The sequence below is a fragment of the Sander vitreus genome, chromosome 11, assembly GCF_031162955.1.
Source record: "Sander vitreus isolate 19-12246 chromosome 11, sanVit1, whole genome shotgun sequence".
Lineage (NCBI taxonomy): Eukaryota > Metazoa > Chordata > Actinopteri > Perciformes > Percidae > Sander > Sander vitreus.
Window position 1 is genome coordinate 12290001 of NC_135865.1, and position 26674 is coordinate 12316674.

General features: G+C 38.3%; 1 protein-coding gene across 3 annotated transcripts in view; it reads right to left on the reverse strand.

Moving 5' to 3' along the window:
• Positions 1 to 2894: 2894 nt before the first annotated feature.
• The window catches only part of erbb4b (erb-b2 receptor tyrosine kinase 4b), a 370775-nt gene continuing 346995 nt past the window's right edge, over positions 2895 to 26674 (reverse strand). For all 3 annotated transcript variants that reach the window (XM_078261658.1, XM_078261657.1, XM_078261659.1), the window contains exons 22-28: positions 24806 to 24881; positions 22634 to 22780; positions 20885 to 20982; positions 19310 to 19480; positions 13650 to 13899; positions 10219 to 10347; positions 2895 to 10001 (exon numbers count right to left, since the gene is read on the reverse strand). In XM_078261658.1, the coding sequence (XP_078117784.1) occupies positions 9331 to 10001; positions 10219 to 10347; positions 13650 to 13899; positions 19310 to 19480; positions 20885 to 20982; positions 22634 to 22780; positions 24806 to 24881 (1542 nt within the window). In that variant the 3' untranslated portion in view covers positions 2895 to 9330. The remainder of the gene's footprint in view (positions 10002 to 10218; positions 10348 to 13649; positions 13900 to 19309; positions 19481 to 20884; positions 20983 to 22633; positions 22781 to 24805; positions 24882 to 26674) is intronic.

A 26674-nucleotide genomic window follows, 5' to 3' on the forward strand; every position in this document is an offset into this window, starting at 1 on the left:
AGTGATTTGACTTTGTATGGGGCAAAAGCTCCAAGATGCCGATCTCATTATTGTATTTCCTATGATAATGCCATAAAATGTCATCAGCTGGAAAAGAGACGCATCTATCATGCACAAGCAAGTGTCAGAAGTAATGACACTTTATTATTAGTGCTCCTGTGATTTTCCTGCAAGTGTACAATTTTGTGTGTGTGAGTAGCTTTTGATGTGAAAAAAATTGGCTGAAGAATAGGGGTTGTGGTGAAGGGGAGCAGGGCTACTGTACTGTCTGGCTCCTTGCTCTTTCTAACCTAAAGACGTAATCTGCGGAATGGTGATAGACGCCTGCAGCCCAGCCTCATCTGGGCGGAATGAAGATGTCATGCTGTGATTACAGGCTACACAACACTCCCATGTGTCTGGCTGAACAACTTGAGAACAGGCTGACATTTGAAGTAAGGAGGCGTAAAGGGCCCTCAAAACTTTAAGGGCTGAATTGGAAGTAGCACTGGATTCCATCTAGAGGGGAATAAAGACAGATGGCCACACTCAAGCCAAACACACTTTGGAAGAAACATTGAATGATTTATGGCCACTCCCAATTTCTTACTTCTGCTATTCCTGCAAAACTACAAACACATTTGTGTCAATTTGGTAAAAATTATGGGTAATGTTTTATAATTGGAATGACACTACAGAACATGTAAGAGGTGATCATCATTACTGACATTAGGATCCCTTGTGAAATGCCGACCCATTGGATTTCAATTGTGGTCCAATTGGGGTATGCCCCCAGTATTCCCCAATAGGATCCTGTGGGATCCAGCGTTAATTACAAGCTAATTCTACTGAGGCTTTTAATTCTGTTGGGGTCCCACTGGGACATTGGGGTCATATTGGTGCATACCCCAATGTAGCTAAATTTTACCACTTCATGATAACACAACACTAGAAAATGAGCACAATCCAACTTTAAATATTGACTGATCTTTATTCATATTGAATTAAAAATATAGTTTTGACAGATTCATGTAACAAAACAGAGGGAGTACATATTTAAATGTTCTAGCTTGGGAAATGTGTCAATTAACCAGTGAAGATAATCGTTTAAAACTGGTAGTTTGTGACAAGGTATGGTCTATAAAACTTAGTTCTCATTCATTCTGATGAGTCGATACAAAGCAATGATAATGTATAATCGCTTTTACGATAGAAAATTCTTTCCTCCAAACTTCAATGCACTTTTGAACAAACACATGGACCTTTAAGAAGATTGCCAAACTGACCACTTTACCAAATATATATGTAAATGCTGGACATTCTAAATCAGTGGTTCCCAACGTTTTTTCTTTGGCGCCCCCCCTACTTATGTCTAAGAAAAGCTGAGCCCCCCCTCCCAAACCGAAGTTGAGGTACCTCTTGAGATAGAGCCTTACTTTCTTTTTTGATACAGAGGAGGAGTTATCAGCACTTTTACGTTTCTCCGCCATGTTTCATTCATAAAATAGTGATGCCGTGGCGGCAGGAAAAACGAGGATGATAGCAGCTAGCAGCTGACCTGATGACAGCAAGGGTCCCAGGTTAAGAGGTCCCGGAGGTTTGGCCTACTAAGTAGCCTGCCTACAATTTTAAGCGAGAACAAAAATACATAGTTTTTATACAGACTTTTGTATACATTATATATTCTAGTGTATTATCATAATTTGTTTAACATGTGCACATTTTTCTTTTTTACCTCAACCTCAAACCAGATAAAGACTTACGCACCCCCTGTGATCTTTGCCGCCCCCCTGAGGGGTCCCCGGACGCCAGGTTGGGAACCACTGTTCTAAATGACCAAATTCCATCAAAATCATCTGTGCAAATGCCCATACACTTTTGAATGGTAAGTGTACAGCAGGCCTATCTTATTCTGTAGGTGATAAGCAATATACAGAAATTATGACAAAATGTAAGTAATCCAAAGTTGATGCTGGTTAAAATCCTACCTTTTGAAAACAAAATTGCACACACAACAACACAAATTGTGTGTGAGTCTTCTACAACTGAAATATAAATTACAACTGACAGTTTATGCAATTGTGCATCCATACAATTATCCTACAATTCTGTTCTCCCTGATAGTTTTAGATTGTAAATGTAACAAACCATTCAGCATCAGTTTCACGAGCCACAAAGTTAATAGTTCATGATAATTTTGGTGCCAGTCGTCACATCAGTTATAAGGTGACAAATGGGCCAAACTTCCAAAAAGCCTGTAAAGATCCTGGGCAATGGAAATATTAACTTTCTGTTAAACTGTGACTTATGTAAAAGAGTGAAGATTTTAAGTCCTGATGAAGCCAAAAAAGTTAACTTACTAAACTCTGTACAAGCACATATCAGTAATTTAAATGATCAGTCTAGCCCATTCAAACTTCCAAAAGTCTTCCATTTTGTCTCTCAAACACTGATAAATCGTTCTGGAGGCTGTAACATTATATTGCTACACAATTCAATCAGTATTGCCCCAAAAAGATAAAGAGCTGAATATCATCTAAAAGTAAACAATGACTGAGCTCAGTGCAAATGGAAATTAAACTATTCAAGGAAATATAGTATAGGTCCTTAAAACACAGGGTGTAAAGTGACACTGGTGGATTAATAACATTGGTTAGGAAAAAACTGAGAGAAAAAAGGATGAAATATTGAATATTCATTAGTATTGCAATAGCAATTTAAGTGTACAAAATCTTTAAAACAAAATCTCAAGAAGTGGATAATACTGAGAGAAGCGTGGGGGATAGTGGAGGTATAATACACCCAGTAAAAAAAGAATTTTTTTTCCCACTCCTACAAAGTGAGCAAGAGCAGCGGTCGAAGCACAAAATCCACCAAGTTGTGCTGAAAACAAAATCACACAATCACAGGGGAAATGATAGGGCGGTGGTGACAAGAGACCCTGCAAGCTTTTTTTAAAATCAGAGTTCACTCTTCAAATTACATTTACAGAATATATATATATATATAAATACTGTATATATATTTATATACATACAGAAAAGATATTCCCAAAAGAAAAGAAGTAGAGTAGACCACTAAAAATGCAATGATGCAGGGAGAAATGAAAAGAAAAACACAACAAATATATTCAGCTGGAAAATAAGCACAATTGTCATATTTACAGATGCACCTGGCCACCTTTTTCCTACCTATAAAAATACTATCCAATTTTTAATAATTTTGTATTTTTCTAACAATGGTAAAACTGTCGAGTGACACATTATCTGGATGTCTTTGTCATTTGGTTAAAAGACAGTTATTCATTCAATTTTACAGTTTTACTATCAATTCAATACATTGTAAACTGTGCTTACTCAACCGCTGTCATCTACCCCAGTTTATCATGGTATGGTAGAATATATGCATATGAATCAATGTAAAATCAGAGTATGACAGCCATACACAGTTTGATTCTATTACAATGGTAGAATATGTGTTTGTCAGCTGCTTCATGGTTTCCCTTTACAAAATGTGATCTGTTTGATGATGCTATGACCACAACTTCTCGGTGAGTAATTCATAACGAAGTTCTCTGAAACAGTAAGACCATTTAGACAACAGGTGGATTGATATTACCAGTGCTGTGAAAAATGTACTTGTGATATGAATAATCAAAGCATACAAAAGTGAAATAGAACACAATCTATAAATACAGTCGCTGTGTCCCAGTTCAGAGTCCTCATTTCTGGGCCTGATGTGTCTTAACGGTCCAACAACGGCTGTCCCATTTCAAAGGTCCCACGAAATGTGACTAATAATGAAGCCTGCCTTTGCTTTGGAGAACACAAGTGGTTTATTGTTTGCAGTGCTCAATGTCCCACAATCAATTGTGCACCAGTCTGTTTTAAGTAGTCAAGCATTCCTCGCAAACTTGTAAAGCTTGCTAAAAATCATATTTATCAGCTATTAATCATATCACACTAACTAAACCAATGAATAATCCATTGCAAGCTGTGAATAATGGAAGCTAGCTAGGAACTCCACTGTTTGTTCTTGTTTGCAGTCTGGACATGTTAATCACAAGGGGTTAGAAGTGGACATTAATTGGATATTTGCACAATTTTGCAACTTGGTCTAACCTGCCACTTGTTTATCATATGTTGAGGTGAAATATCAAACTCATAATGTTAAGTATCGTGAAACCTCTCCAAGTTAACCATTGGTATTTAAATGTTATAGGATGTCTGAGGGCAACAGCCTGCGCCTGGTGACTTGCAAAAGCTTAATGAGTTGTCGAGGAGCACCTGAACACATCATGGTCTGGTTTGGTCTTTGTTGATCTAGTCTCATTTAGCAACGATATTCAGGTTCACCCTGGATTTCAGTTCCTCTCGAAGGCCTCTGAGTTGGGACACAGCTAGTAATTGCTTCAAAGATGAGTAGAAAACATGACGAATGACGATGAAGCCTTCAAACTGCATATAAAAAAACAACTTCCGTTTGCCACAATGACACCCTGAAGAAAAAAAACGAGAGGAACTCAACACCATTTACAATACTCAGAACATTTGTTTCAAATACATTAAACCCAAAACAAAAGTAGATGCACAAAATAAATATAACAAGTTACTATAAGGCCAGTTTACTGGTTGAGCTGTCAGTATTAAGAGGGAGTTATTGTGCTCCTTTAAATAACTACTGTATTTACGAGGCTTACCTTGACACAGAACATAATATATTTATGTATTTAAGTATGACTCATGTTAACATTTGACCACAATCACTTTTCCTTTCCAGATTTTTTTAGTCTTTGTTCGTATTCACTCCACAGCTGCTTTTCTGCCTTCACTGCTTTGGCTGTAGGAAAGTGTTTGCTACATACAATTCTACAGTCACCTCTGAGGAGAAAGAATGAATGGCAATCTACTCTGGTCTCCTCTGCCAGTTACAGTGCACTTGCACCTTCTCCTCTGCTAGCTTTTGTAACATTGATGCATTGGTCGGGTAACATTTCTGGAATACTAATACCTTACTTTTAACCCGCTGCAGGATTACAACCTATTGCCTGTCGTTCACGGTTTCTCAGCTGGTGCACTGGGTGAGATTTTGGGTAACATGATTTCCCCGCAGAGCAACAAGGGAAAGTGGATGAATTAGCATTCAAAAAGCTAAAAGCCCCTTGTGATACTCGCTAGCTGAGAGCACCAGCAGGTTTTCTCCTCCAGGAGATTGGCTTTATTTTTCCATAGAGATCCATTACGAAGCCTTTGGGTGACTCTTCACTGCTGTCACTGCACTTAAACACACAGCCATACAGTAGTCTACAAGCACTACAACTAATACCTTATGGGTAATGGTAAAAACAGACTTATATAACTGACTTTTAACTCTGAAAACATTGAGAGGATGCTTGCACACATTTACACAAAGACAGTATACACAAGTGTAAACTCAAACTCAAGCAGAAATCAGCAGAACAATGAAGATCTCAGAAGGTGTGACAGAACAGACCTAACAGCTAAATCCTGTTAGCAACAGAGCAATGTCAATGATACTTAACACAGTGCAGACTTCGAGCAGACCATTTAAACCCAAACCCAAAATTCACATTTTTGTTGAGATGCACATTTCAGCAATGTGTCTACTGTGGTATCATGGCACTAATCTATCTTCCATTATACTTTTATTACAATAGGTTTGACGTCCCTTTATGATGTTGCAAAGTGTGCTCCAGCTGGAGCTCAACTGGATGATTATTATTCCCCATAAAACCTGAGACGGGGAGAAAACACTGTGCCAGGGCAACATCTGTGTTTTGGACGGTAAATCATCAACACTGCTTGTCTGAATCTTTCCTCGGCCTGGTGTTTTCAATGTAGAGGCACAAGGTTGTGTATTGGTATGTCAGCAGTGAGACATGCACAGGCATTAGTCGGTCTCCAAATTCATGATATTATCACCTCAGAGTGGCCAATATGGATACAATTTTTAATCAGGGTATGTGTAGATTAAAATTACTATTAATAATATCATTATATATCAAAAACAGTAGATGGAAAAGTCTGTTTGGTTAAAGGGGCACTCCACCAATTTTACACAGGAAGTTCAGTTTTCCCATCATGAACTGTACTACTCAGCCTGTAAATGAAAACAGCTTTATAATGTCTTCTGTAGCTCTGAAGGGAGCTTTCCAAAGTCTAAGATAATAACCCAGGTGATGTCACTGATGATGTCATCAGGGTTATCTCTTCTTGGGCTTGAGACTTTTTAACAGAAAGCCTGCATTAGAAATTAGAGGTATGGGGTTCAGGGGGTAGAACGAGTCAAGCTGCATTAAGTTTGAATGAGTTGCTTTATGGGAATTGTAGGACTTTCTGGAGCTTAACCCATACAAAACTAAGGCCTAGTCCACAAGTAGATGGGTATTTTTTTTAAACTTAACTTTGTCTATGAATTTCTTTCATCCACACACAAACTGTGTTTTAGGTCACTGAAATGGATCTTTTTGAAAACTCCTGCAACGGAGAATATTTTCAGAAATGTTTTTAATGTTGGGTTGGTTTTTGGATTGTAACGTCAGAGCGTTGGCAGTTTCATGCAATGGCGGACATGGCCAAAATAGTGCTGGTTCTAACCTTGCTAACAGGACTTTTTGTATGTTTACACATGCATGTACAGTTAATCTTCCACTATATTGAGGAACAGAGGTGTCTGAATGCATTACGGAGCAATCAATGCACCATTGGCACAATTGGAGCCAGGTAGCCTTCCAGTAATAACTTTTTTTAGGGCGTCTGATTGGCCAACATCTTATTCTTTGCGTGATTGTCCAACATGGCTTTAGGGTTATATCGCTGTGTATTGTTTTGGCATGCTCTTGAGTGTTTTTGCGTTTTCATTTAAAAAGTTTTAAAAGCTTTTGTGGCTGGGATTTCTTTTAAGATTGAAGGAGGGAAAATACCTGTGTATCCCTGGACTAGGCCTTAGAGTCTGGATATCTTGGCCTTTGCACCTTTAATTTAGATTTTTCGTTTTTAATTTGTCTCTTTTAAGTCCCCCAACTTTATGGAAGTGCAATATTAAATGCTGAAGTAACCCTATAATCCAGTGAATTAAACACCTAAACTATCAAGGTATTTCATCACATCGATGCAAAAATCCTAAAAATCAAATATTGTCAGCAGTGCCTGCAAAATTGTCCAGTCAAATAAAATATATCAAAGGGATAGATACCTGGTTATGAACGGTACTGAAAATTCTGAAAGTTCTATCCCCTGACATTGTACATCATTGTACTGTATATAACCCAACCCCACCTATTACTATCATTATTATTCTTTAGAAAGTAGTAGTAGTGTTAAATGTGATGTGAATGCCTGATGAAACAGATAACACGAGCCCTCAGCATCTTACTGTAAATTATAGTTGCAACAAAAAAGAAAACAAATAATATTGAATTGCTGCTTAGAGCGGGAATAACAGCAACGTAATTTGGCTGTGTAAGAGCATTACGTGCTATTAAATTATCAACGCCAGTCTAAATTAGGCTTCAAAGTCATTTGACAACAGATGCTAGTAGTCTCCATCAGAGATTACTGTGGCATCTGGCAGTATTGTATGAATACAGAAAGCTAGCCATCAGAGGATTCAGTGATAACATACTGTAATATCTCACCATTAATGTCAAATACCAATAGAAAAGAAAGTGTCCCATTTTTTCTCATAGTGTTCCACCGTATAAATGTGGAGGAGGCAGTCTTTCCTCCTGTTCCACCTTAACATTAAGAGACAGAGCTGCTGTGAACATAGAGAGGTGCAAAAACAACCTTTGTCCTTGTCTTTTGATGCACTTCTAGATACAGCTCAGTCCATAGAGCCTTTGTCCAGGATTGCATCTATCTGGTAATGACATTTAAATGGCTTATTTACAGCTCTGCAGGGTTAGCCTCTTTCGTGGCTGGGTGTCTTTGCTGTTTGCATATGGGTAAGTATAAGACAAGGTGACAAAGTAAACAGATCCCTAATGCTTATGAAGAAAAAAAAAGGATTATGCTCTGATCCAGATTCTAAAATCATGTATTTTTCCCTCATGTTCGGTTTATATGCATCCATAATCATGCTCCTTTCCCTGTTAAATGATCTGTCCATTCCCAAGCACCAGTTCCATTGAAACATTATTCCTTGTACCTTACCATAGGTTATTTCACTTATGGTGCTGCTTACAATGATCATTGTATACAATACATGAATGATGAATATTAAAGTGGATGATTTGCTGATTTGATTATTGTGAATGAAAGTGGAACAAGAGGGATACGGACGTGGGAAGTTAAGGGTCGTCTTCTGAGCGATCAACCTTTTAAAATCCCACCCTAGCCATGCCAATAATCAATTTCCACCAGGTACCGGGTGTTATCACAGCTTTCCATAAAACTGTGGTGACATTTCCTTTCCTGTTGACCCTTTCTCTGCGCTGCAACACTGACTGCCAATATCGGCACACTCTGTCTTCCAGCACAGGGTCAATTGAACTTCTCCTCCAGAATATATTTCAAACGATAGCAAGCTTATCTCAGTGTGAGTGTATTTACTTATTAATTAATGTATGGATATTATTGGTGTGTCAAGGCTGCAGGCATGTTAACATGTTTTAGGTATGATAAGAGCTGTGTGTGATAAATGTTTGAATTCCATTACTGGTGCAGCAACATGTAAAAGTCAAAGAAGCATGTGTGCAGGCATGCAAGCCACATCTGGGCTATTCAGCATGACTGCGGCGAGTTTGCTGGTTAGTTATGACATAACTCCATGTGCATGTGTCATTTGATAGATTGCACACAAGCAATAACAATGTGTGCATACTGCAATGTGTGCATCTATCTGGGTGGAAAACGTGCCAAAAGGACATGGTAAACTGTAAGTGATAGGTATATAAAGAAAAGCATGTAAGGTCATGGCGATAAGCCTCTCTTTGGGCTAACCTCAGTTTATTTCTCCCTTTTCTCTGATTGAACATCTTATTTCTTTCATTGTGTTGTTTTTGTGCCTTTCTGGTACTTAAGATGGCAGGACAGTGTGCTCCAGAATAGAACGAACTTCGAAGCGACTTGCTTTTATGGCCAAGGATGGAGCTAAAAAAGATGGTTTGAATGTCAAGTGAGGCTGTCAGTGACTGTTACTGTAGACTTGTCAAGAAAAGGCAAAACCTTAGAGTAAGACTAAAAGACTTGCAATCAGACATAACAGAGAGACATGTTCAGGGTGCAAGGAGAACCCAGGTTGAGAAGTACTGCATGGAAACTGTTCAATGTCCATGTATCTCCACCCCTATCCTTCTATTCATCCCTGCATTGTGCTACAGCTTGGTCACTACACTACAGTGTTCCTCTGTCTGTATGGAGGGGGTGGCAGCACATTGCCAGCTTTCATAGCAGCCTCGGATAAGTACTCCTGGTTTTCGGCCACAGCAGGGCGAATGCGTCCATTCTGCCGGTAGAAGAAGCGTGTGCTGCAGTCCTGCAGGTACTCAGGGTTGTGCAGTGAGGACTTTGGGGGTAGACTGTGCTGCCAGTATTCAGGATTGTCAAAAGTGGCCTTCTTGACTTTCTTATCAAACATGATGGTGCTGCTGGTGATGCCTGATTGCAGAGCGTGTCCTGAATGCCCCGGATGCAGGGTGTGTGATGGATACGATGGGTGCGGGAGGTGGCCAGGGGGAACCACATATCCAGAGTATGAGACCGTGTGGCTTGATGTTGATGGGTTGACTGTCTGCGATACTGATTGGGCAGCAGAGGACCCAAGGCCAGAGATGGAGACTGCGCCAGCCAATCCGTTCTTGTCCCCAGGGTTAAGGAAGGTATTCAGATACAGTGGCTCGTTGATGTACTCATCGTCCCCGTGGGTGGACTGGCTCTTGGGGCCAGCAGAAGCTCCAGCCATGTGCAGGGTGTGGCAACCCGCTCCATCAATCACTGCGTGGGCGTCACCATTTCTACGGCGTGTGACAAAGGGGTTTTCCTCTACTGGGTTGAGATAGTCTGGAATCAAAACCAAAAAAACATACATGCTTACAAAAGTGCATTTCAGTGGCCTTTGGGTTAGCATCCATACACAGTATCATTGTGCAATTTGTGAATAAACACAAACTATTTATTTCACTTCTATTACCCTCCCGCCAAACTTCTAACTGCTAACCAATCAATGCCAGTCTGCTAACGTTATAGACAAAGTCAATAGTTCTCAAAACTGAGTAACCTGAGTTGTTCTTGTCTCTCATGGCAGTCATGTAGCCGTCCTGGTCCTTGTCTCCTTTTGCTCCTCTCTCTGCTAAAAGACCGGTGGGATCGGCACTGTAACGCTGTCCACTACTGTCCTCCCCTCCACCTTGGAAAGCAAAAAGACAGGAAGCATGAAATACATTTAGGTACTTCACAAAACATGTCTCTATGACCCCCAACCGGCACCGTCAGACAACCGCCCACCAAGAGCCTGGCTTTTTCCGAGGTTTCTCCCTAAAAGGAAGTTTTAATCACCACTCAAGGTTTCTGCCTTGGGAATTACTGGAATTGTTGGGTCTTTGTAAATTATAGAGTGTGGTCTAGACCTACTCTATCTGTAAAGTTCCTCGAGATAACTCTTGTTATGATTTGATACTATACATAAAATTGAATTTTAATTGAATGAATGAAAGGATCCTGGATACAGATTTGGGGTATCTATCTGCGTTATCCTTTTAATGCAAGTTGTTCGTCACCAATAAACAAGCGTCATGCATTTTCAATGCAATCCATTCTTGTGTATAGAGCTGCAAAGATTAATCGATTAGTTGTCAACTATTAATCCCCAACTATTTTGATATTGATCGGTTTGAATCTTTTTTTATGAATAAAAGTAAAACATTCTGATTCCAGCTTGTCAAATGTTAATATGTTCTAGTTTCTTCATTCCTCTGTGACAGTAAACTGAATATGCTTGCATTGTGGACAAAACAAGACATGTGAGGAAGTCATCTTGGGTTTTGGGAAACACTGATTGACATGTTTCACCATTTTCTGACATTTTATAGACCAAACAACTAATCGATTAACAGAGGTGGAAAGTAACTAAATACATTTACTCACGTTACTGTATTGAGTAGTTTTGTTGTGTATTTTGTATTTTTCAAGTCGTTTTTAAAATTGGTAATTTAAAATGTACTTTATTACGTTTTGAGTGAAGTATTGTATTTTGCTACATTACAAATCCCATCCGTTACTGAGTAAAAAAAACAACTTCGACCAAAGGAAACCGAAAGGAAGAAAAAAACTTGCGCCCGGAACCACTACAGTGACGAATGATCAGCATCTAGGCTGCCTACCAGGGGCCAAGTCTTGGAGATTGAGAACGAGATGGAGGTGGATCAAGCGAGTGAAGACGGTTCAGAGACTGTTTCAGTAGAAATGCTAGCTGAGACATTGAATTCTGCTGCCCAAAACGATGAAAATCCTTAGCCACATTTGAAAGACTGTTTTTCATTTAAATTCAAGAGGGCCAATAGGATCATCATGCAATGCCATATGTGCCTGCCAAAGGTGACTGAACTGGCAGCATTCAATAACTCCACATCTAAGGGTTAGGGTTAGTAAGTATTTGTGCATTGGTACGTCAAACTAAATTTTCATGACTAATAGCAAATTGCCAATTAGCATGCATGCAAACATGTTTCGTGGCATTGCTAATTTTTGTCTAGCACTAGCAACCTGTAGGAGAACGTATGTAGAACACTGGCTAAATTAATTCGCATTCATCTAATGTCATGTATGACGTGTTATGTTGTCATTACATGTTTATACATTTGTATAGATTTTTCTTTAATTAAAAACAAAATAGTTTTGGATTTATGACCCCTTGTCACTACATGGGAGAGATCCCCCGCCCCGTTTTTTTTTGTTTTTATGTAACTAAGTAACTTTTACTTAAAGTACATTTTAAATGAACTATGTATTACTTTTACTTGAGTAATTTTTCAGATAGGTAAGTATTGGTACTTTTACTGGAGTACAATATTTTAGTACTTTTTCCACCTCTGTCGATTAATCGAGAAAATAATCAACAGATTAATCGGCAATGAAAATACTTGTTAGTTGCAGCCCTACTCATGTACTATTTATCTATTGTCCTGTGACTAAACTCTCAGGGCTATGGCTAATGTCAAGCACTCAGTATTTGTATGGGGATTTAGGGGTTTTAGTAACTTGAGGTGCATTTTTCATCTGTCGACAATAGAAAGATCACTATCAGTGCTTAAATAGAGCCATCGGCAGTATGGCACACTCATACCCTATCACTATTTTCCGATGAATGCATATTAGTTAGAAACACATTTATTTATGAAGCTTACTTAAGGCTTGATTTCTCATTTTCTCAACCAAACAAATCTGCAAATGAGGGATAAATGGGCTCAAAAATCTTGCACTGGGGGCTCAACAGAACTAGAAGCCGCCAGTGCTGCTGGTCCTCTCCTGTTGGCTGAGAGGTGTAATATGTGGTTCAGTTTTGCCAGACAGCTGCTAGATATGAGCTTAGCCTTTTGTGCTTATCTCCCAAATCCTCTACTGGTGAGTGATCCACCGTGACAGTACAATACCAATGAGGAAACAGCAGATGAGTTCATACAAAAAGGGCAAGAACCTATCTGCTCATTTAAAGGTTTTTATTGATAAGTTATTGATCAAATTAGGGTTTATGTGTTGTGAATAATGGATTTTTTTTTTAAATATGTATGTGAATGTATTAGTGGAAGTGTGGAAAAAGACTATGGTGTATGAAAAAGGCCATACAAAAACTTTTAAATGGATAATACAATTTACTGAAACTATTACTAACTAACTAACTGACTGACTGACTGACTGACTGACTGACTAACTAATAGCAACTGATAAAAGGAAATCAATAATTGAAACATCTAAATAGATTGTTGATAATATTGGTTGATTTTTTTTTTTTTAGAGTTGGTGTAATAAGTTAATAAAACAACTTAAAAAGTTAAAAACAGTACTACTTGGTCCATAAAAAAAATAAAAATGCAATCAATAAAATTCAATGACCATGAAAGAAAAAATGATGATATAAGATATGATTTGCTCATAACAAGTCAGCAATTGATTTCAAGAGTAAATCTGTTCGGTTAGAATTTGATGCTAGTGGCACGGGAAATGCAAAAGAAATGATAAAATATAATAACACTGGGTGAGTATTTTGCTTCTGTAAATATAAATGTTAATCAGACTATTGCTTTACTCCTAGCAATTGCAGTTTCCACAACATTTTACAGATGTAAATACAGTTGATAACACTGCCTGCAGATTAAGGCTGTAAAATGAAATCACAAAATCATACAAAATTTAGTCAATGGTCTAAAACGCACAATGCATTTAAACTGTAAGCTCCATTAAATGTGTGAAGACACATTTTTAAAAACTAATTTAATTGATGTCCTGTTACTCTTGCAATATCTATCTGCAAGATGATAAGATAGATGTCTCACACTGTCTTCTGCCTACCTGCTGGTTTGATTTAGGACACACACATACACACACACACACACACACACACACACACACACACACACACACACACACACACACACACTTAGTGAGGAGATTGCTATTCTCCTCAGTTTTTTCAACTTTTGGAAAAAGCTTTACCTTGTCCTGCAGCAAGAGCCGAGCCAGGCCCAAGGGTACTTGACCTTGGGGAGGCCTGCTTCCTCAGGGTTCCATTGCAGCGAGGGTCGTCCTGGTTACCACGGCCAAATCCACTACCAATCTGCCCCCCTGAGGACAGGTCCTGTGGTGGGAGGCAGCCTCCAGATACGGGTGGAACAGAGACCACTCTGGGGAGGCTGGCCAGCATGTCCTCCATGCTGAAGCTGGGGTCCTGGTAGCCATACTGGTTCTGGGTAGAATGAGAGAAGAGAGAGAGTAAGTAAGAACAGAGGGGCGGTGATGTCAGACACGATTACAAGACTATCAATTTACCAAGACACAGCAAACTCTAAGACAAATACAAGTGGGGAGTTATGGCAAAGTTTTTACTCCTCCTTTATGGATGATTAAAGTTCTGCTTATTAACAAAGTAAGGAAATAAACAGTGTATTTTCCAGTATTTGGCCTTTACAATAGTTATGAAAATAGGTGGTTTGAGTTACTAGAGAAGAACAAAATGTAAAACACACAAAAAAGTACAATATACAACAACAAACTAAGCACTTAGGGACTGTTGGTTATTTATTTAAGGGGCCACCGGAGGGGTTTTGGGACCTTTAGGCTAAAAGGACTTGACCCTCTCCTCACCATAAGTATTTTTTCTATGACCCTCCAAAACAATTTGAAAAGGAGGCATAAAGCTCCCCTTATGTGCTAGTTTGCACTTAGCAAAAATGTACAAATGCCATTTGATTTTTTACAGCCATGAGATACATGAGTTAACCTCTGCATTCTCACCTTACGCATCACACTCCTCTGTTATGGTGAGGGGACCATTTCAGTAGATTTACTCACTAACATTGTTGTGGAAACACAATAAGCATGGAAACTAAATGCACACTTCCTGCATTACTGCATTACTTCAAATACTAAGTTACTCCTCTAGTAAACTAGTATTCACATGAAATAAAACAATAAAACATTGAGACCGTTAAGCAAAGGACACTGGGAAATAACAAATTCAACACTAGTTGCTATGGACTCGTCACTAGGCTTCCTCAGTCATTGTATATTTTAGCACATAGGTAAAGCTGCCGAAGCTGAACATTATATTCCAAAACATATATGTTTATTTTTAAAGCAGATTTTAAATTACATTGTAACAATTTAACAATTCGCCCTTATGAAATCCAATCGCGGCACGGCTGTTTTGGAACGCAATAGACAGACGGTGGCGGAATGCCCCGTCACTTAAATTCAACTAAAATGTAACAGTGAACAATCAGTGTTGGACCTACAGTCTGTTGAGATGCCTATCCAAACGCAGAAACGAAGCGCAGTCACACCATAAAATGTTAAGACAAGAAAAAAAATTCGTATTTTGCTGAAATCCAATGACACGGAAAAAAAAGTAATCTACAACAATCAGTAGATGAAAAAACAAAAAGGGTCACGGTGTATCCAGCAACGCCTACATCACATTCACCAGCCAGCTCCAAACAGGTGAACGAGGCCTCTCCTCTTTGCCGTTTAAACAAAGTAGAATAAACGTATAAAAGTCCAAATCTACACAAAACCCACAATCAATTAGTAAGCTGACATCACATTTATATACATGGCATTTAGGAAACCTTTATTGCAACGTTGGCACGGCAAGATGTCCAGACTAGTGCAACAGTAATTTTCGTTTTTTTGCATCCTGCTGCTCCCATCGTCAGCCAGGTAATATTTTTTTTACTAAAGCATTATATGAAATCTGATGTATTACCTACCACCATTTAGTTGTTTTGTGTTATTTAAGATATTTATAAAATATCTGGTCATGCCAGATGTAATTATTCCACTCATTTTTTAAACAATGCAATTACCCATTTCAGCCACCAGGGGGCAAACTCATGGGTCAGACCCATCTGGTAGCAAAGGAGGGCCGAGACTAAGAGCTACATGAAAAAATATGCACCAAACAAGCCACTTTGAAATTTTGCTGTCTTCATGAATACAAAAGTTGGGTGCCTCCGGTGGTCCATTCCATAAATACCGAACGGTCCCTTAACAAGTATCACACAAAGAGGTGTGAATTATAAAATGTATTTGTTCATGAACTCCAAAAAATAGGCAAGTTCTTAGTACCATTGTTCATCTGTAATATTAAAATGTGACAGGCAGGGGTGACAAACAGCAGTGCCAAACAATGATATGGCAGCATAACTGCCAAGGACAATTTAATTAAAAGGATTTTAATTAAAGGACTCCATACACCAGAGTCTTAAAGTAGCCATATCAGCCCTGCCCTGCTGTGTGCATTTGTGTCTATAGTCATGACAAAAAGTGGCTTCCTTAGAACCTCACTGGCTGCTTTATTCTGATTTATCTTTTTTTTGCAGGAATCCAGCAAGACATTTGTTTTCCGTTTCACATTCTCTCGCTTACATTCCTTTGCATGGCCTCTGAGCAGTCTGTAATGATATTAATAAGATAGAAGATCAGTTTTTCCCTGTTGCACTTATTTTTCTTTAAACACGGAAGTTGAAAGAATTACAAAGGGGGCCAAAGTTCATGAATTTCTGATCTGTGAATGAAGGTGCAGGCTCATATCCCACTTCTGAGCAGCAGTTTTTACTTATTTATTTTTCAGGTTTCTCAATTATTCATGACTTTTGGCATCCTGTCAACCACAACAAAGTGGTGCCTTAGGCATGTACCAAGAGTCAGACCTAAATAACCTTTAATTAGAAATAGAGATGGGGATGGGACTATTTTAGCAGTACAATTCTCAAATTGAATAAGATATTAGGACCAAGTATCAGCAAATAGCAGCTTCAAACCAAAAAACTCTACTCTTCTACTACTTCGTCTTTAACACATTTATAGATATTTTACACCTGTAATTTTGCAGGTTGGTTCTACAGGGTTAAGAGAATGCACAAAAGGCAGCAAACTATCAATAACTTTAAAGAGACTTTTTCATTTAATTTAGTGTGTGTAATAGCATCATTCTTTTCCATTGTCTGTCTATCACAGTTGGATATTCCTCACTTTCTGATGCAGTGGTCTGTACTCTGAGCCTGGAGGGATTAATTGAAGCTCCAAAGCTCACGCTGTGTTTTCCTTCCCCTGTAACTACATCTATTAGACCACCCTCTCTCAGTCCTCATTTACACCACCTCCTCCTCCTCCTTCCTTTTCTCTAGTCCAATAAAAACACCATTGCTAACCTAAACACAATAGTAACATTTCTTTAAATAATTTTTGAAGTCATTAAAGTGAACCGTCACAGTCACATTATTTTTTCACTATTTGGGCCAAAATTGGACTTAATTAAACCATAGTGCAAACAGGGTGAATTGTGGAAAAGTAAAACATCACACCTGAATATTTAGGAGTAAGTAAGGAGTAAGTGTCCCATTCAAATGCATCTCTGTAAAAAGCAGAGTGAAATTGTAGCGATGCACAGGTTTTGGCCACTATTAAACTAGTAATTCTTGCATATTCTGTCATTGTTATACGTAAGGATGCACATAAATAATGACAGTTAAGTGTGGCAATAACATTGTGTGTGTGTGTGTGTGTGTGTGTGTAAGAGTAAATTAAGGAAAAGTTCTTTCAGCCAGGCTGTACAACTAGTAAGTGAAGAATATTTTTATGGGTAAATATAGCATGTTGTTGGCTACAATAATTGAGTTCATTACAATCATCTACATTATTTATGTGGATAAATGAAACTGTATGAAATTAATCCAATTAACTCAGTATGCACCCCAATAAAAAAAAAAAAAAACAGTGGAAGATATTTTTACAAATATTATGCAAATAAATAATCTGTCACCCCCTAATATTCACCAAACAGTGCTGGAAAATGAGTCATGTCTCTCACTGGCATTCAGCAGGCATTTTCATCCTGACACAAACACAGGGGGATATTGGAATACTGAGTGGCCTGGCTGTGTGACTGGTTTTGTGATAGATTTAAGTCCAAAGTTAGACGGTGAACATTCGAACAGTTTAAGAACTGAGGGAATCTGGCTGTAAACCCCAATTTTGAAGAAGGCAATTACCATAGTTTCACAATGGAGAAAGAGCAAGGAAAACGGAGAGAAAGAGGAAGATGAGAGTGAAACTGAGAAAGCTGTGTGAGTTCTGTTTTAAGATCTCAATCTTTCTGCATGAACAGGAGAGTCCTGCGGTACACGCTGAGAAAATTCATTACCACATCACTTTAGAGACCATCTATTCTAAATGATCTGAAAGACTACTTTGACTTTATATCGTCTTCTTTCCCATCACGGAAAATGCCAGTCACCCTGATGCTACACTCAAAAAGAAATGGTATTAGTAAATGTTCATGTGAAATGAAGAGATAAGCAACTACATTCTAAATGATTCTACAAGAAAAACAAACAAACTAAGTACCAAGTTGAATATTAAATAATACAAGGGCTTCATTTTGTGCAAGTAATGTATTCCTACTTCTGATCAGCCTTGCCTGTGCAATATAGAAGAAACATGTCTGTCTCTTTTTGCAAACAACTAAGCAGGACTAGCCAGCCTATTTTATTTTTTATTTTTAATAAGAACTTTTCATTTAAATGGAAGTTGGTACTGACTGTCTCACATCAGATTTGCTGTAGGAAAGACTAGTCAAAACTGATTTAAAAATGAACTGACTGCAGAGTATCCATGACAGCATACTGTATATGAATAAGGCGTAGTTTACTCTTATTGGTCAACATTTCATTAAGCTCATGTGTTAAAAGCAATACCAATACACTATAGAGATAATAGTCATTATCTTTATTGTGACTATGTTTACCACTGTTCATCATACCCCCAAACGGCACTGTCAAACGCCGCCTACCAAGAGCCTGGGTCTGTCCGAGGTTTTTTCCTAAAAAGGGAGTTTTTCCTTGCCACTGTCACATTTACACATTTATGCATGCTCTTGGGGGAATCACTGGAATTGTTGGGTCTTTGTAAATTATAGAGTGTGGTCTAGACCTACTCTATATGTAAAGTGTCCTGAGATAACTCCTGTTATGATTTGATACTATAAATAAAATGTAATTGAAATTGAATTGAATAAAAATAAGGGCCATGTTGGCATACATTAAATTGATTCAAGGTCTTGAAAAACTGGGCTTGCCTAGTTTTTTTAAAAGAGGTTAAAGAGTTACTTACAGTAGTACTTTACCACTTTTTATGTTTGGATCTTCTTCATTCACATTCAATTCAGTGAAGGATTTTATTTAGAAAATATTCTGACAGGATCTTCTAAATTTCAGGAACACAAATCATTAAAACAATTTAACATATCACTCATGTTATAAAAAGTACCAAATAGGTACTTGAATCAAGAAACAGAGAGCAGACTTGTGATTTTTTGACTGCTTTGATAGTAACAGTGATTCTAAAAAATAAAACCAACACCAGACCATGCATATACAGTATAAGTATAAGTACAAGTATAAGAAATAAGTCAAAGATGTGGCTGTTCTTTCTGTTCAACCATTTGCATAAATTGCACAGGACAAGAACTGTGGATTTTTAATTATGATTAGGGCAAGCAAAAACCTATTTCAATGTACATATGGGCACCTGACAATTGTTTTAATATAGACTTGGAAAACAATGATTCTTTAAAGTGTTTGAAGATTCTTAAATACCTTGTTGGCGTCCATGTGTGTACGGGGAGTGTATGCCAGTGGTGGAATGTTGAAGGAGTGGGGCACCAGGTACTCTTCAGCATCCATCAGGTCCTCCAGCTCATCCTCCTCCAGGAGGCTCTGGAAGAACTTGCTGTCGCTGGGGCTGGGCAGCTTCATGCGGTCATCACCCTGAGTAAAGTTGTGTGTGGATGCACATGTGCGTGTCCAGTAATTTGTATTAGTGATTAATGATGAAGAAATTATGTAACTTATCAGTTTTTAAACGTGTCAACTTTTGTAAATATTAATAAACCTTATTTTTATAGCACCTTTCATAACATAAAATTCAGCTCAAACTGCTTTATTTTAAGGCCCTTTACATCCAAAATGAAATAATTTCTTTCAAATATTCCCTATTCCTATTTTATTATTTTTTTTATTTATTTGAAGTTATTTTGGAACTATCACATTAACAAGTAGTTCACACATGGAAAAGTATAGTTTTAGGGATTGCGGGTGGTAATGGTATCTTAGCATCACTGTGTTTGTTGACTAATTTACTAATATCAAATCACTAACCTGCACATGTTTCTTTCAACTGAGAAACATTGCTAAACTTAGAACCTTGGTTTCGCAATGTGAACTTGACATGATCATTCATGGTTTTATATCATCCCGGCTTGATTACTGCAACTCCGTTTTCACCTGTCTCAGCAAGGCGTCCCAAGACCGTCTACAGCTGGTCCAGAACTCTGCTGCAAGGCTGTTGACCAGGTCCAGCAAGATGTCATCACTCCTCTTTTATCCATGTTAAATTGGCTTTCGATAAATTTCAGGATCCAATTTAAAGTTCTTGTTCTTACATATAAAGCATTGCATGGTCAGGCGCCTGTTTATATCTCGGACCTGCTCCATCCACACACTACTAACAAGTCCCTCAGGTCTTCTAACCAGGGACTACTGGTGGTCCCATGCACTCGCTTAAAAACTAAAGGTGACCATTCCTTTGAAGTGGTAGCGCCGACTCTGTGGAATGCCCTTCCTATTACCTTATGTTCTGCAGTCTCGGTTGACACTTTTAGAAAGTAGCTGAAGACACACTTGTTTCAACTCGCTTTTGTCTCTTGTTTGTAATTTTGAGTTTTTAGTCTTTTAATCTTCATTGGTATTGTATTTGTTTTTTGCTTGTTTGTTTTCTGTTTTGGATCCTACTGTATTTTAACAAATGTCTTTTGTGTGAACCACTTTGTGACTCTGTCTGTAAAAGGTGCTACATCAAATAAAATTATTATTATTATATAATTTAAGCCTAGCACAATAATTTTAGGGTATAACACACAAGTGATGTAATAAGTACTAATAAGGAAAGTACAATGTAATTTGTAATGGATATGAAAGGCACCTACTAATTACCTAAATCATATAATGTATAAATTGGCAAATATTAGAAACTTAAACAAAAAAACAAGCTCAATGGAAGACCCAGTCTTTACTTTGAAGGTAGCTTAATTATTTTGGTTTTTAGACAAATAGAAAAAGAAAAGTCATGTAATCCAGATTTTGGTAGGTACTTTGTCACCAAGATTGACCTACCTGGATGACCAGGTATCTTTGGGGATCACGAGCCATCCGTGTGAACTCTGCAGCCAGCTCCTTGAACTTTGGCCGACTGTCTGCATCAATCATCCAGCCTGAAAAACGTGTTGGTGTTAGTGTCCCACCAATATGAAGTTCTAAACTTTGCCCCTATTAATGTGCCCTTTTTCCCACAGTAATAATAGCTATAGATGTGTTTCTATACCACCTAATATCACATTAGTAAAGAATGAGCTGACCTATAGTAACCCACTGATAATATAATTCCCCATTTCTGACGGTCTCAAAAGATTTTTTCCATTTAAACCATTTTCCATTATATAAAATTTCTTATTGGTTTCATAATGAACAATTACAGAATTTGTTATGGTGTTCTTTGGATTGTAATCACTTTTTCCAATCTAAAGATAAATACTGTTTCATCACTAAAATGGCCATATGGAGCAATGTGCGCTTCTGCCAATTTATCTGTGAAAACATGGGTATGATGCCAAAGTGATCATGTGATCTGGCCCTGAGCAGAGCCTATCTAGGTATCCAGGGAAATGAGAGCTAGAGATCGAAAGACAGAGAGATGTGGCTTTACACAAATTCAGATACAAGAGATTTCATATGTAAAAGTGATCATCTTTTATCTTGGTACATACTGTAGTTTCATGCCAATAAAGCCCCTGAATATCAGGAAGTGCATTTCAACCACATGTGTACAGTGCACCGTGTGTCGGTAAACAGTACTTGGGTGTATTAGTTCTGCAAAAAAGGCAGATAACAGGCAGGTGACAGTGACCTCTCCCTGCTGTATGTGTGTGTATGTGTGTGTGCTTGCCAGGTTGGCGCAGGTTCAGGGTGTCAGTAAGAGCCAAGGTGACAGTGAGGTCCAGAGGCTGCAGCTTGGAGCCTACAGGACAAGGCCGGGGTGGCGCTGGCATCAAACCTTTGTCCTGGCAGCAGTGGCCAGAGGTTACAACACCACCTGTGACCCCAGTGTCTGACGGCATGAGAGCAGTGACCGACCAATAAGGCCAACATGTTTGTGGTCAGCCAGAAAAAAAGAGTTCCTACTGTAATACATCTTCAACCATAACTCCTCCTAAATTTTGTTATCTTTGGAGGTTTCCTCACTATTATTGCCATCAAAGAGATGCATCAGTGGCATTCATATGGTAACAATCAATTGAAAAGGTAAACTAAAAAACTGAACTGAACTGAAATTGAATTTTAGAATAGCAATAGTTCAGCTAAAACATATTTGACACCACCTAGACCCGCTTCTTCAAAACAGCTGTTGTGGCATTTTGAAAATCACTCAATAAAACCATAATGATTTTTCTCTGCTGCAACTAAAACACAGTTAGCCCTCCTTTCACCCTTAGAATCCACTGGCTTTTATATGGTTTGAAATACAGTGGATGGAAACAAAAATTGGAAATCATGTACAATATTCTCCTATACAGAAGCTCTGCAGTAAATATCTTTTTGTAGCATGTAAAATAGTTGTTGAGAATGTTAAACGATGTTGACTTAAAGGAGTTGTTGCTGTAGTGCTCATGTTCAATACTGGACCAATTTCAAAAACTGTTATTCCCATTAGTCACTTAGACACAAAAACATGGAAAAATAGGGTCCAGTTTGAAAAATACCATAGTTCCCCTTTAACAATGGTAATGTTTGAGGCTGTGGTTTGTGGTGGTGTTGCATTTGATTAAATTATATTGTTTCTGGTATTATTCCCACCCATCTACCTACATTTGACCATGACCATGTAGACATCGATGGTGCAGATGGGCGGCTGAGGAAGACGCTCTCCTTTCTCTAGCAGGTCTGGGATATCTCTGGTGGAAATCCCATCGTATGGCTTCCCTCCAAAGGTCATCACCTCCCAGATGGTTACCCCTTAAAAAAGGAGAGGACAGAAGGAAGCGAGACAGAAGAAATTGAGGACGTAATTATGAGAGAACAAAAATGTAGAGACCAGTAACGTAGAGCAGAAAAAAAAGATGTTCATGGAGAAAAGGACAAGTGGAGAAAGGAGAAGTAGAATCAAGATGAGAGGTAATGAGAAAGAGTGAGTACAGAAGGATAAAGAGTAGAGAAAAATGAAGAGTTGAGAAGAGGGGGTTATACAGCAAGAGAGTAAGTAAGACCAGAACAAGTAAAAAAAAGCAGAAAAATGTGGAAAAAAAAGACGAATGAAAGATGAAAAACAAAGATGTGAGAGAGCAGAGGAGATCAGAGGGGATAGGGTGAAGAGGCAGGAGAGACGAAATGAGGAAGCAACAAAACAAAGGGTAAACAAAGAGAGGACAAGATAAGAGAACACAAGTCAACAGAGGACAGAAGATCAGTGGAGGAGAGGAACTAATCAGAGTCTTGAAAGTCATCAGTCAATCCTGAAGTTTCAGAACTCTTCAGCCTTAATCATGTTAGTGTTAATGAGCTAATGAGTGGTTAGTAAGTAAAATAGACCCCGGTCATAGAGGACCACTGGGGATATGGACGCAACAAACCATACTAATACTTTTCATCAAACACGCATTATTCTCTTTGATACGATCCATCTTGCGTATTTTCAAATGACTTTAAGAGTCATTGGTAGACTTAACTGATTTTTTTTATTTGAAACATACAGTAGCAATACAAATCCCATAAGACTGAATGATAATGGAGGAGGTTGGTCTCTCCATTTAAATCTTGCTGACATGCTGATGGCTGCAAAGACTGATTTTAATATTTGAGGATTTAAAGAAGTAGATCATCCAGTTTGCATTTTACAGTAATTGCCACATGTTCCTCAGTTAAAGAGGTAGTAAGAAATCAACACTCTTCTCTTGTTCGTCAGCACTCTCTACCCTCTACAGCTGCCTTAGATCTATAAATGATCTATAACTGTCTGTCCAGCAAGCAGGCTAGAGTTTATTGGACACACACTGCACAGCGTATGCCTTCACAAGATTGTATCCATATTCTATAGCATTCCTGATGTCTTCTTTTTAATGTGTATATTCCTTAAGACAATGACTGACAGAGGAGCGTCATACTTGAACGTAGTTACTGGATGTAACTGGCATTCTCCGTCCAGCGCAACGCAACAGGCTCACAAAACTCAGCTCAAATTGTCAAACTAGGCGATGCTGGTCAAATACGAATCAAGTTTATGTTTCTATATTGCATATTTCTTGCCTAAAATGTTTTTGGAACACATTTCAGTGTACTGTTTTTTTTTTTTAAGTTTGTGACCCGGCTGCCCTTTTTTCCTGCTTTAAAACAGACCAAGCACTGCCACAACTTGCCTGTGTGGCTCAGAGATACATAATTTTGTTGCGCTGATTGGTTGTAGGCCTATTCATTTGCGTCCGAAGGCATTCTGGTCTGCACAGCTAATAACGGCACTTGGAAATTGAAAATGAACATAGAGGTTCATTTTACACATTTGCAAATTAGTCTGGCTATGCCAGACTATGTAAGACAATATTCACATACAGTATCTAAAGAGAACATTTTTTTTATTTTCGTTAAAGTCCCACTGTGGAAACAACAGAATTTGACTAATTTTAAAGCAGATATACAATTATGGCAACCAGACTTCTTATACTGTCTATGTATGGACATTTGACAACAGAGGCCCAGGATGAAGCTTTCTGTCTTACTGTAATTAAGCTGGAGAACATTGTCGGCCATCCAGTAATTTACATCCATTTTAACACTTTACATTTGAACATTTGAACATACTGTTACTTATTTATTTAGAAGGAATGAACTTAAAGTTTTTGTCAACATCAAACTCTTGATCCTACAGAGATTGCATACACTTATTTTGATGTAACTTTAAAAGGAAAATCACTTGGTTTATCTGATATATGAAAATATTAGTGGTTTTGTCCACTTCACAAGTTCCCTAAAAGGAAATTTGAAACTTACCGTAACTCCAAACGTCACTCTGATGAGTAAACTTCCTGTAATGGATACACTCCAGTGCCATCCATTTGATGGGCATCTGTCAGATAGAAGCATAGCACGTCAGTATTATATACATGCAACATTCACCATTAAAAAACGTTGAGCTCCTTTCTCTTATATTTCCTTAAAAAAAAAAGTAAAACCTGACAACATAAGTGTTAGTTCAGACTAAACTTGGATCATCTGTTGGTGAGGTGTTGGCACGCATTGTGTAAACTATGATAGAGAGAGTAGTGGTATGACAGAATGAAGAAAAACAAGGTTTGATGAAAGAGAAGACAAACACACACATGAAAACAAGCTCCAGCTATATTGGAATATAGTGGGGCAAATGGCAGGGCAGTCTGGGATGCAGCTTAACACTGTGATTAGATTTGAAGGCCAATTATATTGATTACAGTGATGGAGGTTGAGGGGTGGGGGATGTCGAAGGTTAGAGTGTCTGTCTTTCTCTCAGTGGAGGGGATAATACCAGACCGCTCAGCATTGACACAAACCATGATGGACTAACAAGAAAGGGGGGTGAGAGAGGATGAAAATATAAAGAAATCGTTTACAAACACAAATACAAAAGGGGAAAAGGATGAACAAAAATTAAAAGAGGACAGTAGCCCATGTACAGAGAGCTCCAAGGACATATTTGTTTGCTACATTTATAGAGATCTCCATTCCCCAGAAGTAAATAAAACGGTCCAATAGAGCAGAATAGTATCTCACTGACTCCACTAAAACTGTCCTTTGTGATGGGCTAAGTTCCTCCCTCAGGATATAAAACCCAAATTATTGTTAATGTCTGTTGTTGTCTTTTATAACATGTCAATGGTGTGGTCCAAAAGAGTAATTTAATAATATTGTTTCTCAATGAGCCTCCAAAACCAAACACATCAAACAGCACATAATAAAAACAGATAACAAGGTCACTCATTGCACACTATAACAGCCACTATTCAACCACTAACAGTTCTGGTTTAATAATACTACCAGTAGTGCTACAAATATTACTATAACCACTAGATACACTAATATTCCTACTACTTAATGACGTCTCTCCCTGTGGATCTGTGCCCATATTGACACAAGAGAAACTAATTATTGAATCCCACAGCATGCCACCATATACCGTAATACATTTTTTACTATTTATTGCTTAAAAGTCACACATTATGCTCATTTTCAGGTCCATACTTGTATTTTGGGTTTCTACTAGAAGATGTTTACATGCTTTAAAGCTATAGTACATAGTTTCTGTCTCCCCCATGAGGAATGACGACAACGACAACACCACTGTTGTTGCATCCACATGACACACGCCTTCCGTAATCGTGCACGCGCCCCCCACCCCTCCTTCACACAATTACTTGTAGCCAAGGAGGACATGGAGGATTAAAAAAACATGATGGACTCTTCAGAAGAGGTAATTATCTTCACTTGAGTTTCTGTTTCCAAAGTTGCTGGCTGACACCATGTTCTCAACACAGCCATACCGAGAAATACAGAGAAAGTTGTGTGAAGCTGATAGTCTTAATTAGCTTTGTAGCAACTCATTTGGCAATGGCTAGAATGTAACGGACGTTCATTAATATAAAAAACATTCTGTTGAACGTCTGTCTGAATATACCTGTATTCACCCTCTGTCTGAAATGCTCCGTTTTAGTGCCTGTCTCTTTAAGCTCCCCTCCCCAAAAAGCCCAGTCTGCTTTGATTGGTCAGTATTTCCGGGTCTCCTGCATCGGCATGATGGCTCATTTAAAGGCACAGAATACGGGCTTTTTTTACGCGTATTTCTCCGTAAATTGAGCGTTTTGATACTTTCACAGTATTTATTTAGCA